At 48.9% G+C, this 24,098-nt stretch overlaps 1 protein-coding gene across 4 annotated transcripts in view; it reads left to right on the plus strand.

Moving 5' to 3' along the window:
- The window catches only part of POLE (DNA polymerase epsilon, catalytic subunit), a 379,412-nt gene that overhangs the window by 336,611 nt on the left and 18,703 nt on the right, over positions 1-24,098 (plus strand). For all 4 annotated transcript variants that reach the window (XM_029570995.1, XM_029570997.1, XM_029570993.1 and 1 more), the window contains 2 exons: positions 2,866-2,991; positions 19,614-19,746. In XM_029570995.1, coding sequence (XP_029426855.1) covers positions 2,866-2,991; positions 19,614-19,746 — 259 coding nt within the window. The remainder of the gene's footprint in view (positions 1-2,865; positions 2,992-19,613; positions 19,747-24,098) is intronic.

The following is a 24,098-nucleotide window of genomic DNA, read 5'->3' on the forward strand; positions in this document are numbered from 1 at the left end:
TAATAGACCCTCAGCTTCAGGGTAGAAAAGAAAAAATGTCCTACAGCTAGTTTTCAGTGAAAAAAACCACCATCTTAGCAGCTCAATTCACCCTGATGCAGCAATCACTCTTCTCCTTCTGCCTTAGAAGTTTTCTTTTGATGCACTGGCACATACTGCTATTTAAAAGAAAATCTAGGCACATGAGAGCAGTGGACCCTGCTGCCATTTTAGCATCTTCCCTGGGTCTGCTGACCTCATTCACTCAGGCTTGCCTCTTGTAACTCTGCTCTTGACTCAATCACCGTCTTTACTTTATATGTCATTACACTGATTGTAAAGAACAATCTAAAGGGAAATAACCATTTATATGTCATATTGCCTCCTCACAACACGTCCGTGATTTCTTTCATATCCCTTCTTTTCAATGTCACAGCCGACAAATCTGCGTAAAACTCAATTTTATGGGTCTCCCAGTAAAAAGCTCCCTGGGCCCTGGCCTTCTCCATGATTTTTTTCTTTTAGCGCGTATTCTCAGAAATAGGCTATAATGTCCCAAGGAAGGTTTTACAGTTTAGGGCCTCCCAACCTATGGGCCCCTTCGATGGTAATAATCTGCACCTCCACCACCCCTTCTTCTCCAGTACTCAATAAGGCCATGCATTGTCGCTGCACAACTTCCATACTGTTATCATACTCGCTCGTTTCAGGGACACCCCTTATACGCAAATTGTTCCTTCGTGCACGGTTTTCGTGTTCTTCCAACTTAATCCATAGTTCCTCTTTTCTCTCCTTTAAATCCTTTGTTTTACCCTGCAGCTCAGTTATCCAGGTCGCATGATCTTCCGTGCACTGCTCAACTCATCCACCTGGTTACCAATCTCAGTGATCGCTCTTCTTAATTCAGTCATAGCATCCACCATTTCATGTTTAATAGAAGCAATGATTCTTTTAAGCTCTCTAAACCAAGCCCACATTTCCTGTCAAGTGATTTCTGCTCCTTCAGCACCCACCGCTCACATGTGGTCACTCTCTGAGCATGGTGGGGAGTGATCTCATGCGGCTCTAGCATTATTAACGTGCTGAGATGTAAGCGTGCTTGCTGTAAAATAACTCTTGATTTCTGCCACCTTTTTTTAAGTTGACATGATAGCCAGGCTGTTCTTGTGGGGAATCACCTGGATTATGGGCTCTCTACTCGCTAGTTCCAATATACAGTTATAATTATAAGGACGTCTGGTCAGAACTCTTGGGTTAGGCGTCCATCTTGGCCTGTAACATCACCTTCTTCCCTTCCACCTTGTTTAATGCATGTAGTACATCTTGTCTAGGCTTCTATGATGGTATTTTTAAACAATGTCCACACCTAATCTACATTGTTAACATTTGTAGCTGCACTTTTTAGTTTTTTTTTTCTATTTTCCTCATTTATCAAAGACTCCCTTTTGAAAATTTAATAAAACATACATACTGAGAGAATGATAAATACCTGAAATAATCCAGGCCTTGACACACATTCTTTGGATCTGGGAGAAGTCCAAAAATTTAAGAGCCAGCAGCTGAGAGCTCTCTCAATCTCCCGTTTCCACCAAAGGTGAAATAGGCGAAGAGGAATTGGACATAACTCTTCAGCCGCTGGCTGCTGAGTTTTTTGGTACCACCTTGAACTTCTGTTGCATTTCCTTTTTAGGTTCTGATTTACAAAATCTATTTTCTCTTTCTATGTATATGGGGGAAAATAGCTTATTAAATCATCTCCCCTTAATCTTCACCCCCAATAACTGCACCTGAGGAGATTGCTACGTTGTTTCACCTATCACCAAGCATAAACCCCCCACTCTAGTACTCTCACTTTCATCCCATCTTGTCTTCACCAATCTCTCTCTTTCCCAGCCTGCCATACCCTTCCAGACTCCAGCTAGCGACCACTCCCAGTCACTTTGCTGGCTTAGCTGTGGCTGTCATGGCACGACATGGTAAACTTGAACCATGTGGTGCTCATACTCCAGCAGCTGAGCTCAATCTCAAGAGACCTGAGACCAGCGAGACCACCACAGGCGTTCAGGCACGTCATGGCTCAAACTGCTGATCCCAACTGGAAGGGAGCAACTGTTGCAACAGGGCATGAACATTTCAGGCACCATAGTGAAATATGGATTCCATGGCAACCAGGTGCCTGGGATTTGTTGAGCCGTGGCATAACCTACTAGCAGAGGTGGTAGAAACCAGTTCAGTACTATGGCAAAACTGAAGTATGCTTGTGACAAATATAGAGGAACAGGGTTGGGAAGTTGTAGTATAGCAAACCCATCCTTCATGCTCTCAACAGAGGGAAGGAGAGAGACCATGAGGGTTAAAAAAAAAAAAAAAAAAAAGGCCAGATAAAGGAATCAAGCCCACAGAGTAGCTGTGTTGGTACAGCAGGCTCCTTACAAACCAACTAAGTTAATACAGTGAGGTTGGTAGTGGCTGAGACTATCCTGTGAGGCCACAAGGACTTGGAAGTCTGGATGTTCAGACAACAGCTTTGCTTGTTGTGGTAGCTGTGTAGCTTATTACAAAGCTGACAATGAGCCTCCAGCCAGTCACACGGGCATCTGTCATAACCAGAATCCAAGAAGGTATGGCAGGACTGACACCCCGCACCACCACCACCGCAGCAGGGGAGAAGGCCTCAGCCACCAGTAAAGAAACTCCCATAGAGCTGGCTGTAATGGGAGCCATACCCTGCAAATCAGTGGTGATCATCTGCTCTCATCAGTTATGTTAACTTTGGGCAGATTTTTAAGATTGGGGAAGGGGATATTGATTTTATTTTTTCCTCTCATGCTCGCCATGTCTCCCTTATTCTTTCTCCTTTTTCCCTTTCTCTGGTTCCTCCATCAGACTTGTGGCTGAGTTTAAACGTCTTGGCTCTTCTGTGATTTATGCAAATTTCAACCGCATCATCCTCTGTACAAAGAAGCGACGAATCGAGGATGCCATTGCATATGTGAATTACATCACTAAGAGGTTAGTGGCATCCCCCCCCTCCCCCAATCAATAAATAATGCAGCACATGAAAAGCCAGGTGATTAACATAGACTTCTTACACACCCTCAACTAATGTTTGTCTACACATATCCCTCATCTAAACTGTTGCTATAGAATGGTTAAGAGAAAGCAGTGAGCACACATACTTGCTCAACCAGGGCACTGTCTAAGAAGGGAGGGGGAATGGGGTGGGAAAACATCATTGGGCAGGTGAGGAAAGGTTGCTGCTAAAATCAGACAGGTCAATACAGTAAATTGCGGCCGCGGTTACCCCGCTCCTAACCCGCTTTCTACTCACTTTCCGGCCGCGTTAGCCCTTCCTGCGATACACAATCCCCTTTAACCGATTCTTACCGCCTCTTTAAATCACTGGGTAACCCTTCCGCCCGCGGCATGTATATTAGATGTAAACGATCGAATTAGCTATTCCCTCCCATACAGTAACGCGCGCCTGACTCACTTTTTTACCCTGCCGTTGTGCCGTGCGTTTAACCTGCTAACTTACCGCCTACCCTTACCCCTGCGTTAGAGGCAGGGGTAAGGGTAGGCGGCAAACTTAACCCCAGCCCCTGCTCACCTGCCCTGGCCGCGTCAATGGGTGCTGGTCTCCGGGGCAGCCCCAGACCTCTCCCCCTCCTCCCAAAGCAACGAAAGCGGAAAAAATCGAAAAAGCCAAAAAAAAAAAAAAGTAGCAACGAAGTGGACGGTTCTCCTACGCTCGGGATTGCCAGTCCTCTCTCCCCTCCTCCCCAAGCAAGGCGCGTAAAGCAGCCTTGCTTGGGGAGGAGGGGAGAGAGGACTGGCAAGGGTAAAGCAACGACTTACTTTTTTCGCAGCCCTCCTCCGGAGACGGACATTGGCGGAGACAGATCGCGGCTCCCCTGCCTCCCGGAGGCGAACGAAGATGGATGCTTGCATGGGCGAAAGCGGCCCCTGTGCATGCAATTGGGCCACTCAAGGCGTGACGTCACAACGTTTGGCGTCACGACATGTGATGTCACGTCTTGAGCGGCCCAATTGCACGCACAGGAGCCGCTTTCGCCCGTGCAGGCATCCATCTTCGCCGGGAGGCAGGGGAGCCACGGTCCATCTCCGGAGGAGGGCTGCGAAAAAAGTAAGTCGTTGCTTTACACTGCCAGTCCTCTCTCCCCTCCTCCCGAAGCAAGGCTGCTTTACACGCCTTGCTTCGGGAGGAGGGGAGAGAGGACTGGCAATCTCGAGCATAGGAGAACCGTCCACTTCCTGGTGCCTGTCATTTGAAATGACATTTGAAATGACAGATACCAGCGTGTCCGTGAAGCGTTAGGCCAGCGCACCCAGGATACTGTATAGCGCTTTATACAGTAAAATGGGTTGCGCGGGCCTAACGCTTCATGGACGCTTCTTGGACACGGCTTGCATTTGCAAGCTATTTAAATACAGTATCGAGCGGTAGGTGAGCCGGACTGTGCGTGCGGGTGTGCCCGGCACTAACGCAGCTCTTCCTACCGCTCCTTACTGTATCGGCCTGAGAGTTTGGGAGGGAGGAAGAGAGACACAAAGCTACTGAATATTTTCTATTTAGATCAAGGGAGAGGGCTGAGGCACTTGTCTGCTGGAGGGTTTCTGCTGAGATCAGGATTCAGGAGGGAGAGGGGTCCCATCAGGCCCCTTGGGGTATTTTCTGATTGCAGTTCCTGTTCAAAGCCTAGCTCAGTCCAGATGCATGGCTTTTTCATACCTACCAACAGATGGAAACAGAAATACTGAGGGACTGCAGGTGGCATGCTATTGTAAGAAACTATGTCAGTAAAGCTTTTTTTCCTAGCGTGTAGCAGATGGACTCAAAACAAGTGGGTATAGTGTGCTCGTGCTAGCAGTTGGAGACGGATCTGACGTCAGCACGGGTACATATACCCCCACAGGAAGTGTAGCAATTCAGTAATTTCTGTCTCCAAAGCAGTTTGGAGCTACCTCACGCTCGCTGAGCGTGTTTCCAAATTCTAACGACTAAATTCATAGAAGAAACTTACCTGAAGACAAGCCCCGCACTCCTGCAGTGATACCATTCGGTCCCTCCCCCAGTTGAATTTCCCGAGCTGACTTCCGTGGTCCCTCGGAGGTAAGAGCCTCGGTCTGGTGGCCGATTCGCGGCAGGGACCTAGCCCCCGAGTGAGAAGGGCTCGGGCGTGGCATAGAGGCAGCCTCGGTCCCGGCGAGGACTTGGCCCCCGAGCGAGACGAGTTCGGGCGCGGCCTAGAGGCAGCGGGTGCACTTCCTCGAGTGCGGCGGTGAAGGTATTCACCCTCTCCCCCCGCAGCCGGAGACCGCCCGGGTTGCAGCCGGGAAGTGCCGAAGACAAGGTAAGGCGTACATCTTTACTTGTGGTCTCCGAGGAAGTGAGGATTAGCGGGGTTTGACTACGAGGCAGCCCGCCAGAGAGGTCACCATCTTGCCTGTCTACTCGCCTTCGCCACCTGAGCGCACGTTGCTGAGCGCACGCGGATAGGCGCACGTTGCTGAGCGCACGCGGATAGGCGCCCGTTCATAGGCGCACGTTCATAAGACGCCTGTAGGTAGGCGCACGTTCATAGGTGCACGTTCCTAAGACGCCGGTCGGTAGGCGCACGTTCAGAGGCGCCCGTTCATAAGACGCCCGTTGATAGGCGCACGTTCATAAGACGCCCGTTCCTAGGCGCATGCTGATAAGCGCGCATTCATAGGCGCACGTTGATAAGCGCACATTGGTAAGCGTATATTAGTAGGCGACACATATTACAAGGCGCATACTCCAGCTGGGAGGAAATAACAGGCGAAATGGAGCATAAGAGAGCCCATGCGTCCGCAGAGCCGGCACCTCCAGAATCAGGCATCAGAGCCCTAAACCTCTGCTCAGCATGCAACCTCAGGGCCACACAGAGCGAGGAAGCAGATTCCCTATGTGCCCAATGTGAGGAGGCCATGGGAGTTCCAGGCCAGGACCGGTCCCAGCCTAGCGAACGTGCCAGTTCCTCAGGGAACACTCCGGACTTAGCGGGCCGCGGGGAACAGCCAGGGAACCCGAGAGACCTGGTGCCCCTATGGCCAGATCCGGCTTCGCTTTCCTGGGTGGACTTATTCAAGGGGATTCACGCCTTTGTCCAGATGCAGTCTGCTCCTCGAAGGGGCCTTTCCGTTCCGGATGAGCCGACCCCTGGACCCTCGAGACCTAGGCACGGCCACTCGCCACCCGAAAGACCACTTATGGGGAGTCGGATTGCTCCGAGGAAGATGAGGAACCCCCCGAGGAAGGAGAACTTCCCTCGAAGATAGAGCCATATCGGACCATGAGACGCTTCTTTCGGAAAGAGGATCTTCCAGGCCTGGTCTCACAATGCCTATCAGAACTGGCTATTCCGGGCCAGGACACCCCAGGGGAACCTAGAATGAACCCCCTGCTAGAGGGCCTGCGTCAAACGGCTCACCATTTTCCCCTCCTACAAGCAGCACAGCAGCTAATCGATCTGGAATGGAACGCGCTGGAGGCCTCATTCAAAGGGGGTCAGGCCTTGTCAGGCATGTACCCTCTGGACCCGGCGTCCAAGGAGCTGCTGGCATGCCCCAAGGTAGACGCCATAGTTAACGCAATTGTGAAGCGCACCACCATTCCGGTTGAGGGGGGAGCGGCCCTCAAGGATACACACGACCTGAGCATGGACACCATTCTGAAACAAGCCTTTGAGGTAGCAGCCATGTCCCTACGAATCGCGACCTGCACCGTGGTGACGCGTTCCTGTTTATCACAAGCTAGAAACAACACCCCGGGAGAAGACATGCAATCAGCTCTCGCATTCCTCACTGACGCAGCCTCCGACCTCGTCCGTACGGCAGCCAAGGGAGTGTCATCCTCAGTGGCAGCCAGGAGGCAGCTTTGGCTACATAATTGGGCGGCCGACTCTTCCTCCAAGACACGCCTCACAAGAATGCTCTTTAAGGGATCCCTACTGTTCGGCAGCGATCTCGAGAAACTGGCCAATAAATGGGGCGCTTCTCCATTACCCCGTCTACCAGAAGACAGGTCGAGGAGAAGCCAGCGTTCTTTTTCTAGGCCATCTAGAGGCAGAAACTCTCAGCGCTTCAACCCCTACAGGACTCGCTACCAAGCACCGCGTTCTCAGGCCAGGAACCAGCCCTTTCGGGCTAAGCACAACAAGAGGAGAACCGGCTCGGGTTCTGGTCCCGGCCGCAATCCACAATGACAATCAGCCGACCCATCCAGGGGTAGCAGCCATAGGGGCAGGCTAACCCTCTTCTACCGCAGGTGGGTCGAGATTACCTCGGACCAGTGGGTCCTCGCCATCATCCGAGAAGGGTATTACCTGGATTTTCTTCGGCTCCCGCCGGACAAGTTTGTGGAATCTCCTTGTTCACCCCTCAAGAAGGCGGCGCTAGAAGTTACCTTGCAGAGGCTCCTGTCCCTAAAAGCCATAACCCCAGTGCCTGCAGGGGAGATAAATTCTGGGCATTATTCCATTTATTTCATAATACGCAGGAAGGAGGGCACTTTCAGGCCCGTCCTGGACCTCAAGTCAGTCAACCGACACCTACGGGTCCCCAGCTTTCGCATGGAAACTCTGCGGTCCGTCAAGAATGCAGTACATCCAGGGGAGTTTCTCATCTCCCTAGATCTGTCGGAAGCCTACTTGCATATCCCAATCCATCGGGAATCACCAGCGCTATTTACGCTTCAAAGTCCTGAGCCAACACTTCCAGTTCCGAGCTTTACCCTTCGGGTTAGCTACTGCGCCGCGGATCTTTACCAAGGTCATAGTAGTAGGGGCGGCGGCACTCAGGAAGGAAGGAATTCTCGTCCATCCCTACCTGGACGATTGCTGATCAGGGCAAAGTCACCGGAGGAGAGCCACCAGGCAACCAACAGAGTTATAGCTCTTCTGGAAAGCCTAGGATGGGTAGTAAACTTGAACAAGAGTTCCCTGCAGCCCTCTCAGTCACTGAATACCTAGGAGTCCGATTCGACACCCAGGAGGACAAGGTCAGTCTGACATCCAAGAGGAGAGCAAAGCTCCGGAATCGTCTGCAGGCCCTGCTGAGCGCCACCCGGCCCACAGCTTGGGATTACCTACAGGTCCTCGGCCTTATGGCATCCACTCTGGAGGTGATACCATGGGCGCGGGCTCATATGAGACCATTACAACGCGCCCTCCTATCTCGGTGGAGCCCACGATCACAGAACTACACCGTACATCTACCTCTACTAGCCTGAGTGCGGAACCAGCTACGGTGGTGGTTGCAGCCCGGCCACATGAGCCGGGGGTCAAGAATGTCCTCCCCAACCTGGACCCTGCTCACTACAGATGCCAGCCTGAACGGATGGGGAGCACACTGCGAGGAACTCACCGCCCAAGGGCGGTGGAACAGAGAAGAGTCGGGGTGGAACATCAACCGACTAGAGCAGAGCTTTCCAAACTGAGTCCATCTGTCTACACTAAGGAAAAGGAGATTATCAGGTAAGTAATCTCAACAATTTCTGTCTCCAGCGGATGGTAGAGGTGAAAAACCTGAAGTTTGCAGTTTGAAAAAAAAATAGGCAAATTGCTCCCAAAGGTGCTAGGTTCTGTGAGGGACTATCCCTCCCTGGTGGAAAAGGGCAAACTGGGGTTTGTAACCCTCAGCTGTCTTGACGTAGTGTCTGTGGGGCATTGAAAGTCTGTAGTCTGACTCCCTCTGCCTCATGTGGACCTTCTTTCCTCTCCTGAGCAATTTAGTTCATTTTGCAGGCAGTAAAAAAAAAAAGGGTAAGATCTTCTTTTTTTCTCTGATTGTCTCACGCGCTGTGCAGGGGTTTGGTTGCAGGCAGGCTTGGCAGGGCAGAGCCCTAAAGCTTCATTCCCGGAGCTAGTCAGTCCCTTGGGGACCAGGGGGAGTACTTACCGGTGGGCCGGTCACTCTCCCCCCAGTTTTACCTATCCCAGAGGCTTGTTCTCTAAAGGGGGCTCATTTGTAGACGAAGGCTGCTTGAGTGTTAAAAAAAAGAGAGAGCAAGTGGCAGCTCACATAAGACCTGTTGGTGACAGGGTGTCACATACTTCTTGCTCAGCCCCAGCCTGCCATTTAGGGTCCCGGGACTCCAGAGGGGGGTGGCTTGGTCACCCAGCGTGATCCTAGGCTTAGGGCAGCATCTCCTGACGCGCTGGTGCCAGGATGCCTCAGTCTTCGGCCTGCGGGGGGGAGTGGGGGCTCGACTCTCCCGAGAGGGTCTCTGCTCCCGATGTCTTCCCGGGAGTGAGGGACCCTCTCGGGGGCCGAGTGCTGCCCGCGGGTCTTAGTCCTCGCGGCCACGGAGAGTCACAGCGTTACGGGGCAGAGGCCGGCCCCGCCCCCAGTCGAGGAAGGAGCGGCAGCCATCTTGGCCACGCCGGACTTGGAAGAAACAGCGTCTGAGGAGGGGGACTTCCCTCCTCACTCTCCTCCGGCCCTAAGTCCGCAGCGTGATGCCAATTTCGGGTCCCGTCCCCCCCCCCCCGGCCCGTGGAGGAGAATTTAAAGAGACCAGCCCCGTTTTCCTCCCGTTTTGTGCTTTTAATGCACAAAGCCTTCCTCGAGGCAGAAGCTGGCTGGGAGGATTCGGGGCCTCCCCCACTAAGTTACCAAGGGTAGTCCCGGACCAGGCGAGGGCGGTGGCTCATTGCCCCCGTCCACAGGTAGAAGCTGAGCTTACAGAGCCCTTGTATCCCTCCCAGGACCCTCTTGCTCCCGTCGGGGGAGGGGACTTGGACGGACAAGTGACAGTGAAAGGGGTTGATCCCCAAATTCTTTGGTTGTTCAGTAAGGACGAGCTAGAGCACTTGATCCCACAAGTGTTGAAGGAGCTGGACATTCCTGCGCCCCAGCTGGAGGTGGATAATTCCCCGGGGGATACGGTTTTGGCGGGGCTCTGGGGACCCCAGCAGACATTCTCTTTTCATCCTAAGTTGTTTCAGATTGTTTCGAAAGAATGGGATTGTCCAGAGGCTTCCTTACAGGTCGGTAGGGTATGGATAAGTTGTACCCCCTACTGACTGCGTCCTTGGATCTTCTCAAGGTTCCCAAAGTAGACTCCGCAGTCACGGCCGTGATAAAGCACACTACCATTCCTGAGAACGGGGGGAACAGCGCTTAAGGATCTCCAGGATCGGAAGCTGGAGATTTTATTGAAGCGTATATTTGAGGTATCTGACTTGGGCGTCCGGGCAGCAGTCTGTAGCAGCCTCATGCAGCGGGCCACGCTTCGCTGGGTTCAACAATTACTTACAGCCCAGGACCTCCCGCCGGAAGAAGTGGAGCAGGCTAACTGCATGGAGGCTGCGGTCGCCTATACGGTGGACGCATTATATGATCTTCTTCGGACTTCGGCACGAACTATTCCTCGGCAGTATCCGCGAGACGACTCCTCTGGCTTCGTCACTGGGCGGCAAATGCTTCCTCTAAGTCCCGCTTAGGTTACTTTCCCTTCCGGGGGAAATGGCTGGAGACAAGCTGAAACAGCTCATGAAAGACTTAGGGGATAACAAGGTTTACAACTTACCCAAGGACAAGCCCAGACAGTCTCGTTCCTTCAGCGCTTCCAGGGGCCAGTTTCTGGGACAACGTCGTTTCCATGGGGGAAGAGGTGCTCCTTTTCCTCAGAGGCAGCAGACGTCTCGATCTCAAGCTTGGACTCCTTCCTTTTGCGGCAGACAGCCTCAACGTTCGGGGGCATCGCATGCCTTTACCCCAATAAGACGACACAATGAAGAGACACTGACCCATTCCTTCACTCCACACATCGGGGGTCAGATGTCCCTGTTTCTGGAGGAGTGAGTCAAGATAACATCAGACCAGTGGGTCCTCGACATTATAAGTCACAGTTACGTTTTGGATTTTGCTCGCCCGCTCCGCGACCTGTTCTTGATATCTCCCTGCAGTTCGCCCGCGAAGCAACAGGTGATCGCACAGGCGTTGAATCGCCTACGAGAGCTGGGGGCGGTGGTCTCAGTTCCCCCTGCAGAGCATTGTACCGGTCGATACTCAATTTACTTCGTGGTTCCGAAGAAGGAAGGTACATTTCGGCCAATCCTGGATTTGAAGCAAGTCAACAGAGCCCTGCGCGTCCCGCGTTTTCGGATGGAGACGTTCAGGTCGGTGATTGCGGCCATCCACAAGGGAGAATATTTGGCTTCTTTGGATCTAACCGAGGCGTATCTTCACATAGGAATTCAGGAGCATCATCAGAGATTTCTGAGGTTCATGGTTCTGGGGAGCATTATCAGTTTTGCGCCCTGCTGTTTAGTCTGGCGACAGCCCCCAGAATATTCACCAAGGTCTTGGTGGTCGTCGCAGCGTACCTTCGCCGCCAGGGAATTCTGGTTCATCCCTGTTTGGACGATTAGCTCATACGGGCGAAGTCTGAGGCTGTTTGCAAGTTAGTGGTCCAATTGGTCTTAGATCAACTACAAGCGCTCTGTTGGATAATCAACTTTGTGAAAAGTCACCTAATCCCAACCCAGCAGTTGGAATTTCTGGGAGCCTGATTCGACACCTCGGGGAAAGTCTTTCTACCTCAACAGCGGATGGTCAATTTAATGACTCAAGTACGGGGCCTTTTGGAGCTTCCATCGCCTACGGCCTGGGATTATTTGCAGGTGCTTGGGCATATGGCGTCTACTCTGGAAATGGTTCCTTGGGCTTTTGCTCACATGCGCCCCTTGCAGTGGGTGCTGCTTTCCCGCTGGGACCACAAGTCGGAGGACTATCAACTAATTTTGCTATTGCTGGAGCCCGTGCGCTCCAGCCTAACTTGGTGGTTAGTCCCGGACCACCTTCTCCAAGGAATGGACTTGGAACCTCCACTTTGGGTCATTGTTACGACGGATGCCAGTTTGACTGGCTGGGGAGCAGTATGTCAATCCAAAGTAGTGCATGGTCTATGGTTCCCCCGGCAAGCCATATGGTCGATCAATCGATTAGAGACCAGGGCAGTCCATCTAGCCTTGCGTCGATTTCTCCCGTTGGTGCACCGCAAGGCAGTGCGGATTCTATCCGACAACGCGACGACCGTGGCATACATAAACAGGCAAGGGGGGCACGAGAAGTCGTCCGCCGCAGAAGCGGGTCTATTGATGGCCTGGGCGGAACGTTTTTTGACCCGCATAGCGGCTTCTCACATCACAGGCGTGGACAACGTCCAGGCGGACTTTCTCAGTCGACAGCATCTGGATCCAGGAGAGTGGGAACTGTCCCCCGAGGCGATGCAGCTCATAGTTCGGTAGGGAACCCCGCACCTGGATCTCATGGCGACTCTGAATGCCAAGGCGGCTCGTTTCTTCAATCGAAGGAGAGAACACGGGTTGGAAGGGGTAGATGCTCTGGCGCTCCCGTGGCCTCGTCACATTCTTCTTTATGTGTTTCCCCCGTGGCCTCTGGGAAAGATTTTAAGGCGCATCGAGTGCTACCAGGGTCTGGTTATCCTGGTGGCTCCAGAGTGGCCAAGGAGGCCATGGTTCGCGGATCCCGTCAACCTAGCAATCGACAGTCCTTTGCATCTCGGGCATCTTCCAAATCTTCTGCGACAGGGTCCGGTGTTTTTCGATCTAGTGGATCGCTTTTGTCTAGCAGCTTGGCTTATGAGAGGAGGCAACTAAGAAAGAAAGGTTACCCGGAGGCTGTGATTTCTACTCTTCTTAGAGCTCGCAAGTCTTCGATGTCCCTCGCTTATTCTAGGGTTTGGAAAGTTTTTGATTCCTGGTGCAGTGAGTTGGGGGTGTCCCTACTGAGGGCCTCCATAGGTCATATTCTCACATTTTTACAAGGCGGTCTACAGAAAGGTCTAGCTTACAGTTCTCTTCGGGTACAGGTAGCGGCCTTTGGATGCTTACGGGGCAAAATTGACGGATCTTCTGTGGCCTGCCACCCGGATGTTGCTCGATTTTTATGCGGAGTTCGGAATTTGCGTCCTCCGGTAAGGGCACCCTGTCCATCCTGGAGCTTGAACTTGGTTCTTTGAGGTCTTTGTGCTCCTCCATTTGAACCTATCAAACAAGTTACTTTGAAGGACTTGACTCTTAAGGCGGTTTTTCTGGTGGCTATTGCTTCAGTACGTTGCGTTTCGGAGCTACAGGGTTGTTGTGCAGGGTCCCGTTCTTGCGTATTTCGGAGTCCGGAGTGTCCTTGTGGACGGTTCCTTCATTTTTGCCTAAAGTGATTTCGGCTTTTCACGTAAATCAGTCGGTGGAACTACGTGCCTTCTCTGAGGCAGATCTCCGCTCTGTTCGTGATCTTAAGCACTTGGATGTCCGCAGGGTGCTTTTGAGGTATCTGGAGGTGACTAATGATTTTCGACGATCGGATCATCTGTTTGTGTTGTGGTATGGGCCTAAGAAGGGACTTCAGGCTTCTAAGACTACTATCGCCCATTGGTTGAAGGGCGAGATTTCTTCTGCATATATCAGTGCAGGTCGTCCTGTGCCAGAGGGTCTTAAGGCTAACTCCCTCCGAGCTCAGGTGGCATCCTGGGCTGAAAGTCAGTTTGTGTCGCCCCAGGAAATTTGCAGGGCAGCCACTTGGAAGTCATTGCACGCTTTTGCTAGACATTATCGGTTGGATGTCAAGGATCACTCGGCGGATTCTTTTGGCAGCAGTGTGCTTCGAGCGGGACTCTCCGGGTCCCACCCCATTTAAGTTGGCTCGGGTACATCCCAGCAGTCTGGACTGATCCTGGTACGTACAGGGAAAGGAAAATTAGTTTCTTACCTGATAATTTTCGTTCCTGTAGTACCTAGGATCAGTCCAGACGCCCGCCCAAGTCTTTTTCATATGGGAGAGTCCGCTCGTATTATTTCTGTTCCTTTGTTTCCTTCCAGTTTTTGATGCTGCAGAGTGTGGTTATGTGTACAAGTTCAATTTTTGTAGTTTCAGTGCAATGTTCTCTTTGCTCTAGTAATGGGTTCTTATAAAAAAAAAAAAAAAAAAAGCAATTTTTCGGCATGAGGGAGAGACTTATATTTCATTCTGCTTTGATATTCTTATACTGAAGGATCGCAGGTGGCATTCCGGTATATCTAGGGGGTGCTTTTCAGCTTTTCTCTGACTCCATCTGCTGGAGGGGAGGCATAACCCAGCAGTCTGGACTGATCCTAGGTACTACAGGAACGAAAATTATCAGGTAAGAAACTAATTTTCCTTTTGGAGAGCCCCTGCAGGAAGCCGGAAATAAGCCAAACTATCGCGGGGTGGCTGCTTGAGTTGCCGGTGTTGCAAACAGGAGATTGCTTGGCAAGAGGCACATGCTGCAGAGTGGCATCATGGCAGAATCCCCTGAGTGTGGGAAACACTGCCGCTCATCTGACTATCAGTGTTCGTGACTTTCAGCTGCGGGACTCTGCAAACAGCCACTTGAGTGGTGAAGGCAGCTCTAGGGCCAGTAGTACAGCTGTGGGGGACAAAAGGGTGACCTGGTCAGCTAGAATAGGCCAAGCAGATCTCATGGGCAGTACAGGAACAGCTTTGGAGACGTTTCTGTGGGGAGGGGATGATTGGGCTAGGATTGGATGGAAGGGATAAAAAAGGAAAACCAGGGAAATCGTTTACAGTGGGATCTGTTGTTAGACCGAACATTTATGTACAGCACTTGTATTGTATGCTGTTTTCTGTGTTGCACATGCTATTGTTCTCCCATGTGTGCATAACATCTTCCGGTTAATAAAAATTATTTTGACAAAAAGAAAAGTGAGGAGGAACAGGACAGATCGGGGATTGGGGGGAGTCTAGGTATCATCCTCCATTGTCCCAGGCTGTTCCTGTCGCGAGCGCAGTCAGGTGGATGCAGATAACGGGCTCTTGGATATGGAAGAGGTTCCGGCAGAAGAAGGCAATGACCCGAGGGTGGGTAGACTCTTCAAGAAAGAGGACTTGTTGCCTCTGATTTCCCAAGTTCTGAAGAAGCTTGGAGCTAAAATGCCTCAGGAGGAATCTGATCATGAAGGGGTAGATGGTTTAAGAAGATGGTTGTTAGGGAGTGGGGCACTCCCAAGGCTGGACTCAAACTGGGAAGAGCAGTGACTAAGCTGTACCCACTCCCCGAGGAGGTGAGGGAGCTCCTGAAATGTTCCAAGTTGGATGCTTCGGTATCTGCGATCTCTAAAACTACCACCATTCTGGTGGCAGGGTCAGCTGCTCTGAAGAACGCTCAGGACCATAAATTGGAGATACAACTTAAAAAGATGTTTGAGGTCTCACTGTTAGGAATATGCACAGCTGTCTGCAGGAGCTTCATGGCACAGGCTTGTTTGCACTGGGTTCAACAGCTTCAGATGAAAGGAACGGTTTCCTCTGTCCCTGCCAAGCAGAGTGCTTGTAAGCAGCGATGGTGTTTGTGGTGGATGCGTTGTGTAATTTGCTGTATACGTCCCCTCAAGAACATAGTGTCAGCAGTCTCGACCAGAAGACTCCTGTGGTTGTAAAATTGGTCAGTGGATGTTTGGTCCAAGTGGGAACTAGACCTCTCAAAGGCAAGCTTTTGTTTGAGGAGCAGCTAGTGAAGCATTTAGGAAAGTCGAAGGGGCATAAGTTGCCCAAAAACAAACCAAAACGAGGCAAGAATAACTTTCTGGCCCAGTCATGTTACCGGAAGGTGAGAAGATTTCACCCGGGAAGGGGATTGACCTCTGCCTAGAGATGGGGGTCGAGCAGACCACAGTCCTTTCATGGTTCATGTAGATCCACCCAGGAGAGCTCTGCACAAGGGGCTGGAGGAAGTAAAGTCACTCAATCCACAGTCTGAGGAGTTCCAAATTTAATTACCAATTCAGGGGGAATCCAGGTCCAGTCTCTCCTGGTGGCTTTCTCGGGCCAATTTGGAGCTGGGCATGGAGTTAGAAATCTAGGATTGGGTGGTAGTGACTATCAATGCCAGTCTACAAGGCTGGTGAGCCATTTGCTAGGGCCAAGCAGCACAGAGTTGGTGGTCAGTGGAGGAGGAATCATGGGCTAGCATTCGGTTAGAAATGAGGGCAATTCGCAAAGCATTATTCTTCTTTCTTCCCCAATTGCATGATAGAGCAGTGAGAGTCCTATTCAACAATGCAACGATGGTAGCGGATATCAACCTCTAAGATGGGACCAGGAGTCTCTTGGGAAGCTCAGGAGCTTTTCCACGGGGCTGAATGGCATCTGTTGGCACTAGCAGCATTTCATGTAGCTTGATTGGACAACATTCAGACAGACTTTAAGATAACAGGTACTAGATCCTGGGGAATGGGTGCTGGCAGAAGAGGTGGCGCTTATTTGTAACATGTAGGCATTCTACAGCTGGACTTGATGGCATCGAGATGGAATGCCAAAGCGACTCGCTCTTTCAGTCGCAGGTAGGAGATTGGGGCAGAGGGAATCACTATCTTGTCTTTCCGTGGCCTTGCGAGATTCTGTTATATGTCTTTCTGTTTGGCCACTAATAGGAAGGGTGCTAAGGATCAAGGCACAGCGGGGAAGTGATCCTAGTAGCCTGGAGTGGTCGCATCACCTATGGTTTGCAGACTTGGTAAATCTGTCAGTGAACAATCCTCTAAGACTTGGGTATCTTCCCAAGTGGTTACATAAAGGACTAATTTTCTCAGATCATAAGAACATAAGAACATAAGAAATTGCCATGCTGGGTCAGACCAAGGGTCCATCAAGCCCAGCATCCTGTTTCCAACAGAGGCCAAACCAGGCCACAAGAACCTGGCAATTACCCAAACACTAAGAAGAACCCATGCTACTGATGCAATTAATAGCAGTGGCTATTCCCTAAGTAAACTTGATCAATAGCCATTAATGGACTTCTCCTCCAAGAACTTATCCAAACCTTTTTTGAACCCAGCTACACTAACTGCACAAACCACACTAACCACCTCTGGCAACAAATTCCAGAGCTTTATTGTGCGTTGAGTGGAAAATAATTTTCTCCGATTAGTCTTAAATGTGCTACTTGCTAACTTCATGGAATGCCCCCTAGTCCTTCTATTATTCGAAAGTGTAAATAACCGAGTCACATCCACTCGTTCAAGACCTCTCATGATCTTAAAGACCTCTATCATATCCCCCCTCAGCTGTCTCTTCTCCAAGCTGAACAGCCCTAACCTCTTCAGCCTTTCCTCATAGGGGAGCTGTTCCATCCCCTTTATCATTTTGGTAACCCTTCTCTGTACCTTCTCCATCGCAACTATATCTTTTTTGAGATGCGGTGACCAGAATTGTACACAGTATTCAAGGTGTGGTCTCACCATGGACGATACAGAGGCATTATGACAGATCAGGCAGCTTGCTTTTGTCTGGCAGCTTAGCCTTTGAAAGGAACCAATTGCGCTTCAGGGGATATTCAAAAGAAGTCATTATCACTTTGCAGGCTAGGAGATCTTCCACATCTGTGGTGTATGTTAGGGTGTGGAAGTGTTTGAGTTCTGGTGCCTTGGAGAGGGAGAGGGTATTGTCCCACTTCAGGTGTCTGTATCTCACGTTCTGGCTTTTTTTTACAAAATTGTCTAGCAAAAGGTCTTGTCTTCAATTAATTAAAAGTCCAAGTAGCTGCTTTGGGCTGTTTCTGAGATAAGGTGCACAGGATGTCGCTGGCTTTGCATCCAGATGTGGTCCGTTTTTTTTTTGTTTGTTTTTTTTTTTTTGAGGAGTGAAATATTTGCGTTCTCTGGTAAGGCGAATGTTTTCCCTCCTGAAACCTTAATCTGGTGTTGCAGGCTCTCTGTTGTCCTCTGTTTAAGCCATTGAGGAAGGTGTCGTTGAAGGACCTAAAAGTAGTGTTCCTGGTGGCCATCTGTTTGGCCAGGAGAATTTCAGAGCTGTAGCACCCTTCAAGCTTTTCTCTGACTCCATCTGCTGGAAGGGAGACACAACACACTGTCTGGACTGATCCAGGTATGTACAGGGAAAGGCCTTTTCCTTCAGTTTTCAGAGGCTGGGATGTATCTATGCGTGATGCCTTCCTTTTTACCAACAGTGGCCTCTGACATTAATGTATCAGATAGTAGAGCTTCCCTTGTTTCGGAATTTGAACGCTTCTATTCTGCATGTGAGAGACCATCTCTAGTTGGATGTCTGTCTGTTGCACTAATTGAAGGTCACAAATTGTTTTCAGAGGTCTGTTCATCTTTTCTGTTTGGAGGAATGAATAAAAGAACTAAGGCTTCGAAGGCCACAATTGATTGATGGTTGAAGAAGTCCCTCAGTATGACTGTACCCAAGCTAAGAAGAGAGAACCTAAAACTAACTTCACCCCTCCCTCCATACCAAACAGAGGAAAGGTTGAGCCCCCTCCCCCAAACTGGACCCTATTCGTCAACTAAGGGGGTTGCAAGGGGCATCCAATCCCTGAAGGGCTTTGGGCCCATTCTACTATGGCGCAGATGGCGTCCTGGGAAGAATATCAGTTGGTGTTCCCTCAGGAGATCTGTCCGGCAGCGATCTGGTCTTCCCTACACACTTTTACAAAGCATTACTGTCTGGATGTTTGGGCACCGGAGGCAAGTGGTCATGTGTGCTGCGAGCGGGTCTTTCAGGTTCCCGCCCAGTTTAGGGGAGTTTGGGTACATTCCATGTGTCTGGACTGATCTAAGGTATGAATAGGAAAGAAAAATTGGTTCTTACCTGCTAATTTTCATTCCTGGAATAGCACCAATCAGTCTCGAGCCCTGCTCTCTCATAGAAACATAGAAATGACGGCAGAAGAAGACCAAACGGCCCATCCAGTCTGCCCAGCAAGCTTCACACTTCTTTTTTCTCATACTTATGTTACTCTTGGCTCTTAGTAACCTTTTGGTTCTATTTCCCTTCCTCCCCCACCACCTCTGGACTGTTCTGGACCACTCTGCTTTCTCTGTGTAAATAGCGGAGAAATCATTAATGTTTTGTGACTTTTCAATCCCCTTAGTTGATGAATAGGGTCCAGTTTGGGGGAGGGGGCTCAACCTTTTCTCTGTTTGGTATGGGGTGTGTGAAGTTAGTTTTAGGTTTTCTCTTCTTAGCTTGGGTACAGGTCATACTGAGGGACTGCAGAGGGCACGCCATCTTAAGTAACAGTGTCAGTAAAGCTTTTCTTCTGTCTCCATCTGCTGATAGAGATGAAAAACCCATCATCTGGACTGATCTGTGTTGTTCTATGAACAAAAATTAGCAGGTAAGAACCAATTTTCCATTATGTATAGTAGAATGTGCATTCAACTAATTCCTTTCAATTTCTCTGTGAACTGGTAATATGAGCATAGAAGATTTTAGGATTTTGAGGAAGGAATATTTGACATGGGGAACATAATTGCCTACAATTCCATAGAATCTTTTGCCTTCTGTAGATGTTCCAGGTTCCTTTTTTGAACCAGCCTATGTAGCTGGTTTAATGCACTCCCATCGTGGATCATGTTTGACAGTTGTCCATCCATCATGGACAACTGTCTACCTTGTGGTGGTTCATCACTAGGGCCAGTGCAAATACATAGAATAAAAAATCCTTTTTTTTTTTTTTTTGCATCCTATTTTTCATGGATTTTTTTCCTGCTTTTGTTTGTATTTAAGTCTTACTTGTCAAAATTTTTATGTATTTCTGGTGTTTGTTTTCTCTCCAGCATACACTCTCGTGAGATTTTTCACTCTCTTACCATCTCACTTTCCTGCTGCTGGGAGTTCCTGCTGTGGATGGATCCGGCAAACTACGGTGGGATCAAAGGAAAAATTCCATCCAGCATCCACTGTGGAGAGGTGAGGCAGAGTCTGTGCTATTGGAGAATATGGAAGAAAAATGTATTGTCCTGCACATTATGCAGCCTGCTAAGAGAAAAACATCACTAGGAATGTCCTGTTGTGGATTGCAGACTTGTTAAAAGATAGGAACTGGAGATTAGGACTAAATGGTCAGTTTTCTGAGGCAGTGGGGTGCCTCAGGAATCTGTACTGGGATTGGTGCTTTTTAATATATTTATAAATGATTTGAAAAGAGGAAAGAAAAGCAAGGTCATCAGGTTTGGAGACAAAATAATTTTTAATTGTTAAATTACAAGTGGGTTGTGAAAAATTTCAGGAGGACCTTGTGAGACTGGAAGACTGGGCATCCAAATGGCAGATGAAATTTAACATGTACAAGTGCAAAGTGATGCACATAAGGAAAAGTAGTTACATAACTGCTGATGTGGAACCTAACATTATCACCCAAGAAAAGGATCTGAGAGTCATCGTGGACAATACATTGAAATCTTCTGTTCAATGTGCAATGGTGGATTTCAAAATAAACAATGATAGGAAGTATTAGGAAAAGAGTGGAAAAGAAAATGGAGAATGGACCTCTGTATTGCTCCATGGTGAGACCACACTTGGAGCACTGTGTGCAATTCTGATCACCACATCTCAAAAAACATAAAGTTGTACTGGAAAAGGTACAGAGAAGGGTGACCAAAATAAATGGATGGAACACCTCCCTGATACGGAAAACAAGAGGTTAGGGCTGTTCAGCATGGAGAAGAGATGTCTGAGGGGTTTGTAGAGGCCTATAAAAATGGGTAAATGTGAATCTGTTTATCCCATGCCTCTTTGAATTCCTTCACTGTTTTTGTCTTCACCACCTCTTCCAGAAGGGAATTCTAGGCTTTCACCACCCTCTCTGTGAAGAAATATTTCCTGACATTGGTTCCGAATTGTCCTCCCTGGAGTTTCATTTCATGTCCCCTGGTTCTATTAATTTCTTTCCAACGGAAAAGGTTTGACAATTGTACATCATTAAAACCTTTCAGGTATCTGAAGGTCTGTATCATATCTCCCCTGCACCTCCATTCTTCCAGGGTGTACATATTCAGATCCTTCAGCCAATCCTCATAAGTCTTATAATACTGACCCCTCACCAATTTGGTTGCTCCTCTTTGGACCGCCTCTATCCTGTCTTTTATCCTTTTTGAGATACAGGCAACAGTATACCTGGGGGAATTCTGCAACAAAAAATTGGAAATTCTGCAACAAAAAATTGGAAATTCTGCAAAATTATGCACATTTAATTGTCAAAATAATACAATATTTTTTTTGCAAATTATTCCTTATTTCAGTGCAATCAGTATTTTCATGAGAGGAGGTAAACAGGAACAGAAGCAGAGGTCAAAGAAGGATTCACATCTCCACCTGCTTTAGGCCAAGGGCAGCAACTCATGGCACTGGACAGCTGAGCAGACAATGACAGCCCATGCTACCTGGATCAGAAAGCTAGCTCCAAGCCTCACATGCAGCCGTAGGAGTCTCATTTAACCAAAAATCTCCCGCTGCTGTGGAACCGGTCTTGCAGGAGATGATGTTTGTTAAATGCACCCTCTGCAGTGGAAGTCAGAGTCCGCTCAGCTGTCCAATGCCAGGACACACAAGTCAAAGGCTGCAAACCTCTGGCTCAGAGCAAATGGAAATATGAATTCCCTTTGGCCTCTGCCCCATCCCATTCTGCTTTCCCCTCAAACCTCGAGCCCCTACTAGAAACACTCTCCCCTCCCCTCCGATGTCATGTAGCATATTTTCACAAATTGTTTATGGATCTTCCAGTGACAGCTCCTGATGCATCCCTGAGGGCTACATTACGTTGCTCTTTAGGTAGCACCAGTAATCCCCATCCCTCACTGCCGGGAGCACTTTTTTGCAGCACAACAAACCTGTGTTTTCTTCAGGACGACTGATGATGTAACACCAGTCCCTGACGCTGTTTCAGCACGGTGCAGCTGCTCTCGTTATATCCAAAGTGTGTTTTTCTTGCTGTCCTATCGCTGCTTCTGACATGCTGCCTTCATCTCTCTTAACCTGAAGAAGCCTTGGATCCGTCCTGCTGTAACCTGTGTTTTTTTCTCCAGCTGATCTCTTAGTCAGTTTCTCTGTGCACAGCCAACTTGCTCGTGCCATGTTACAGTGGATTCTGCGAGGTGAGGGATGAAATCTGTGGGAAGGGAGTATTCTGCATTCCGCAGTAGCGCAGAATTCCCCCAGGAGTAAGTATTGAATACAGTACTCGAGGAGAAGACTCACCAAGGACCTGTACAAGAGCATTATCACCTCTTCTATTGTTCGTCCTATATTTGGAACCACTGGCAGCATCCATTAAATCTCAAAGAGAGATACACGGTTTGGTTGTGGGAGACCAAGAATATAAACTTTCCATGTTTGCTGACGATGTTCTCTTTACCATTTCTCATCCAGAGAAGTCGTTCGAGTGTTTATTGTCTGCAATGAAGCGTTTCAGTGCAGTGTCTGGACACCGTCTTAATGCAGAGAAATCTGAATTATTAAATATATCTGTCCCTGTGGTTCAATTTGAGAGTCTGCAAAAGAAATACCCATTTAAAGTTGTACATCATAGCCTGAAATATTTAGGTGTTAAAATCTGCCCAAATTTAGGTAACTTTTATATCAGCTCAACTACGAGGGCTTGTGGCCCAAAATAGTACAGGATTTACAGGCATGGGAGAGGTTGGGCTTATCATGGCTGGGACGTATAGCGACAGTGAAAATGAATGCCCTATCTCGATTTAATTACCTTTTCCAAACCTTACCTATAGCCGTACCGCAGGAGTCCTTTACTTTATGGCAAAGGAAATTAATGAGATTCATATGGAGACACAGACCACCTAGGGTCCGCAGGGAAGTCCTATTTTTGCCTAGACAAAGGGGGGGCCTCGGAGTCATGTTTAATCTGGTACTATGTGGCAGCACAACTGAGGGCGGCAATACATTGGCATACTTCCGGAGAGGGGAAGAGATGGGTGTGGCTGGAAAGAGATTTGATTAGGGGTGGAGGACCTGGTTCCTTGTTATGGCTAAGGAAAGAAGACAGACCAATACTTAGGTGGACAGTCCCTACTGTGAAGCATACATTAATGTTGTGGAATGCTTGGAAGCCTAAACTGGTGGGGACTCGTCAATTTTTTTTTATAGTTCGCCTATTTTTTTCCAAAAAGGGTTTTCCCCGGGTCACTCGTTAGGGGTGGCTAGGAGGTGGATAGCGGGAGGCTGTGCAAATTTGGGGCATGTTCTCCAAGGAGGTAAGATTAGGGACTTTTCTGGTCTATTGTCACAATATGGTTTATCCTCTAATGATGAATATTTTTATTTACAACTCAAACATTATTTGGGGCAGTCTCATGTCAAACGGGACTTGTTACAGGGGAAAACTCTCCTGGAGGGGTTTTGTGAAAAGGCTGAAAGCATGGGTAAGGTTATATCTAAAGTGTATATGTTACTCAATGGAGACCTGTCTGAGCTGCCTGTACACCTCAAAAATTGGGAAAAAGAGGGAGTCAGTTGGACCGTTAGATGATCGAGGGGTTAAAGGGGCACTTAGAGAAGATAAGGCCATCGCGGAAAGATTAAATGATTTCTTTGCTTCGGAGTCAGTTGGACCGTTAGATGATCGAGGGGTTAAAGGGGCACTTAGAGACGATAAGGCCATCGCGGAAAGATTAAATGATTTCTTTGCTTCGGTGTTTACTGAAGAGGATGTTGGGGAGGTACCCGTAATGGAGAAGGTTTTCATGGGTAATGATTCAGATGGACTGAATCAAATCACGGTGAACCTAGAAGATGTGGTAGGCCTGATTGACAAACTGAAGAGTAGTAAATCACCTGGACCGGATGGTATACACCCCAGAGTTCTGAAGGAACTAAAAAATGAAATTTCAGACCTATTAGTAAAAATTTGTAACTTATCATTAAAATCATCCATTGTACCTGAAGACTGGAGGATAGCAAATGTAACCCCAATATTTAAAAAGGGCTCCAGGGGCGATCCGGGAAACTACAGACCGGTTAGCCTGACTTCAGTGCCAGGAAAAATAGTGGAAAGTGTTCTAAACATCAAAATCACAGAACATATAGAAAGACATGGTTTAATGGAACAAAGTCAGCATGGCTTTACCCAGGGCAAGTCTTGCCTCACAAATCTGCTTCACTTTTTTGAAGGAGTTAATAAACATGTGGATAAAGGTGAACCGGTAGATATAGTATACTTGGATTTTCAGAAGGCGTTTGACAAAGTTCCTCATGAGAGGCTTCTAGGAAAAGTAAAAAGTCATGGGATAGGTGGCGATGTCCTTTCA

The sequence above is a fragment of the Rhinatrema bivittatum genome, chromosome 11, assembly GCF_901001135.1.
Source record: "Rhinatrema bivittatum chromosome 11, aRhiBiv1.1, whole genome shotgun sequence".
Taxonomy (NCBI): Eukaryota; Metazoa; Chordata; class Amphibia; order Gymnophiona; family Rhinatrematidae; genus Rhinatrema; species Rhinatrema bivittatum.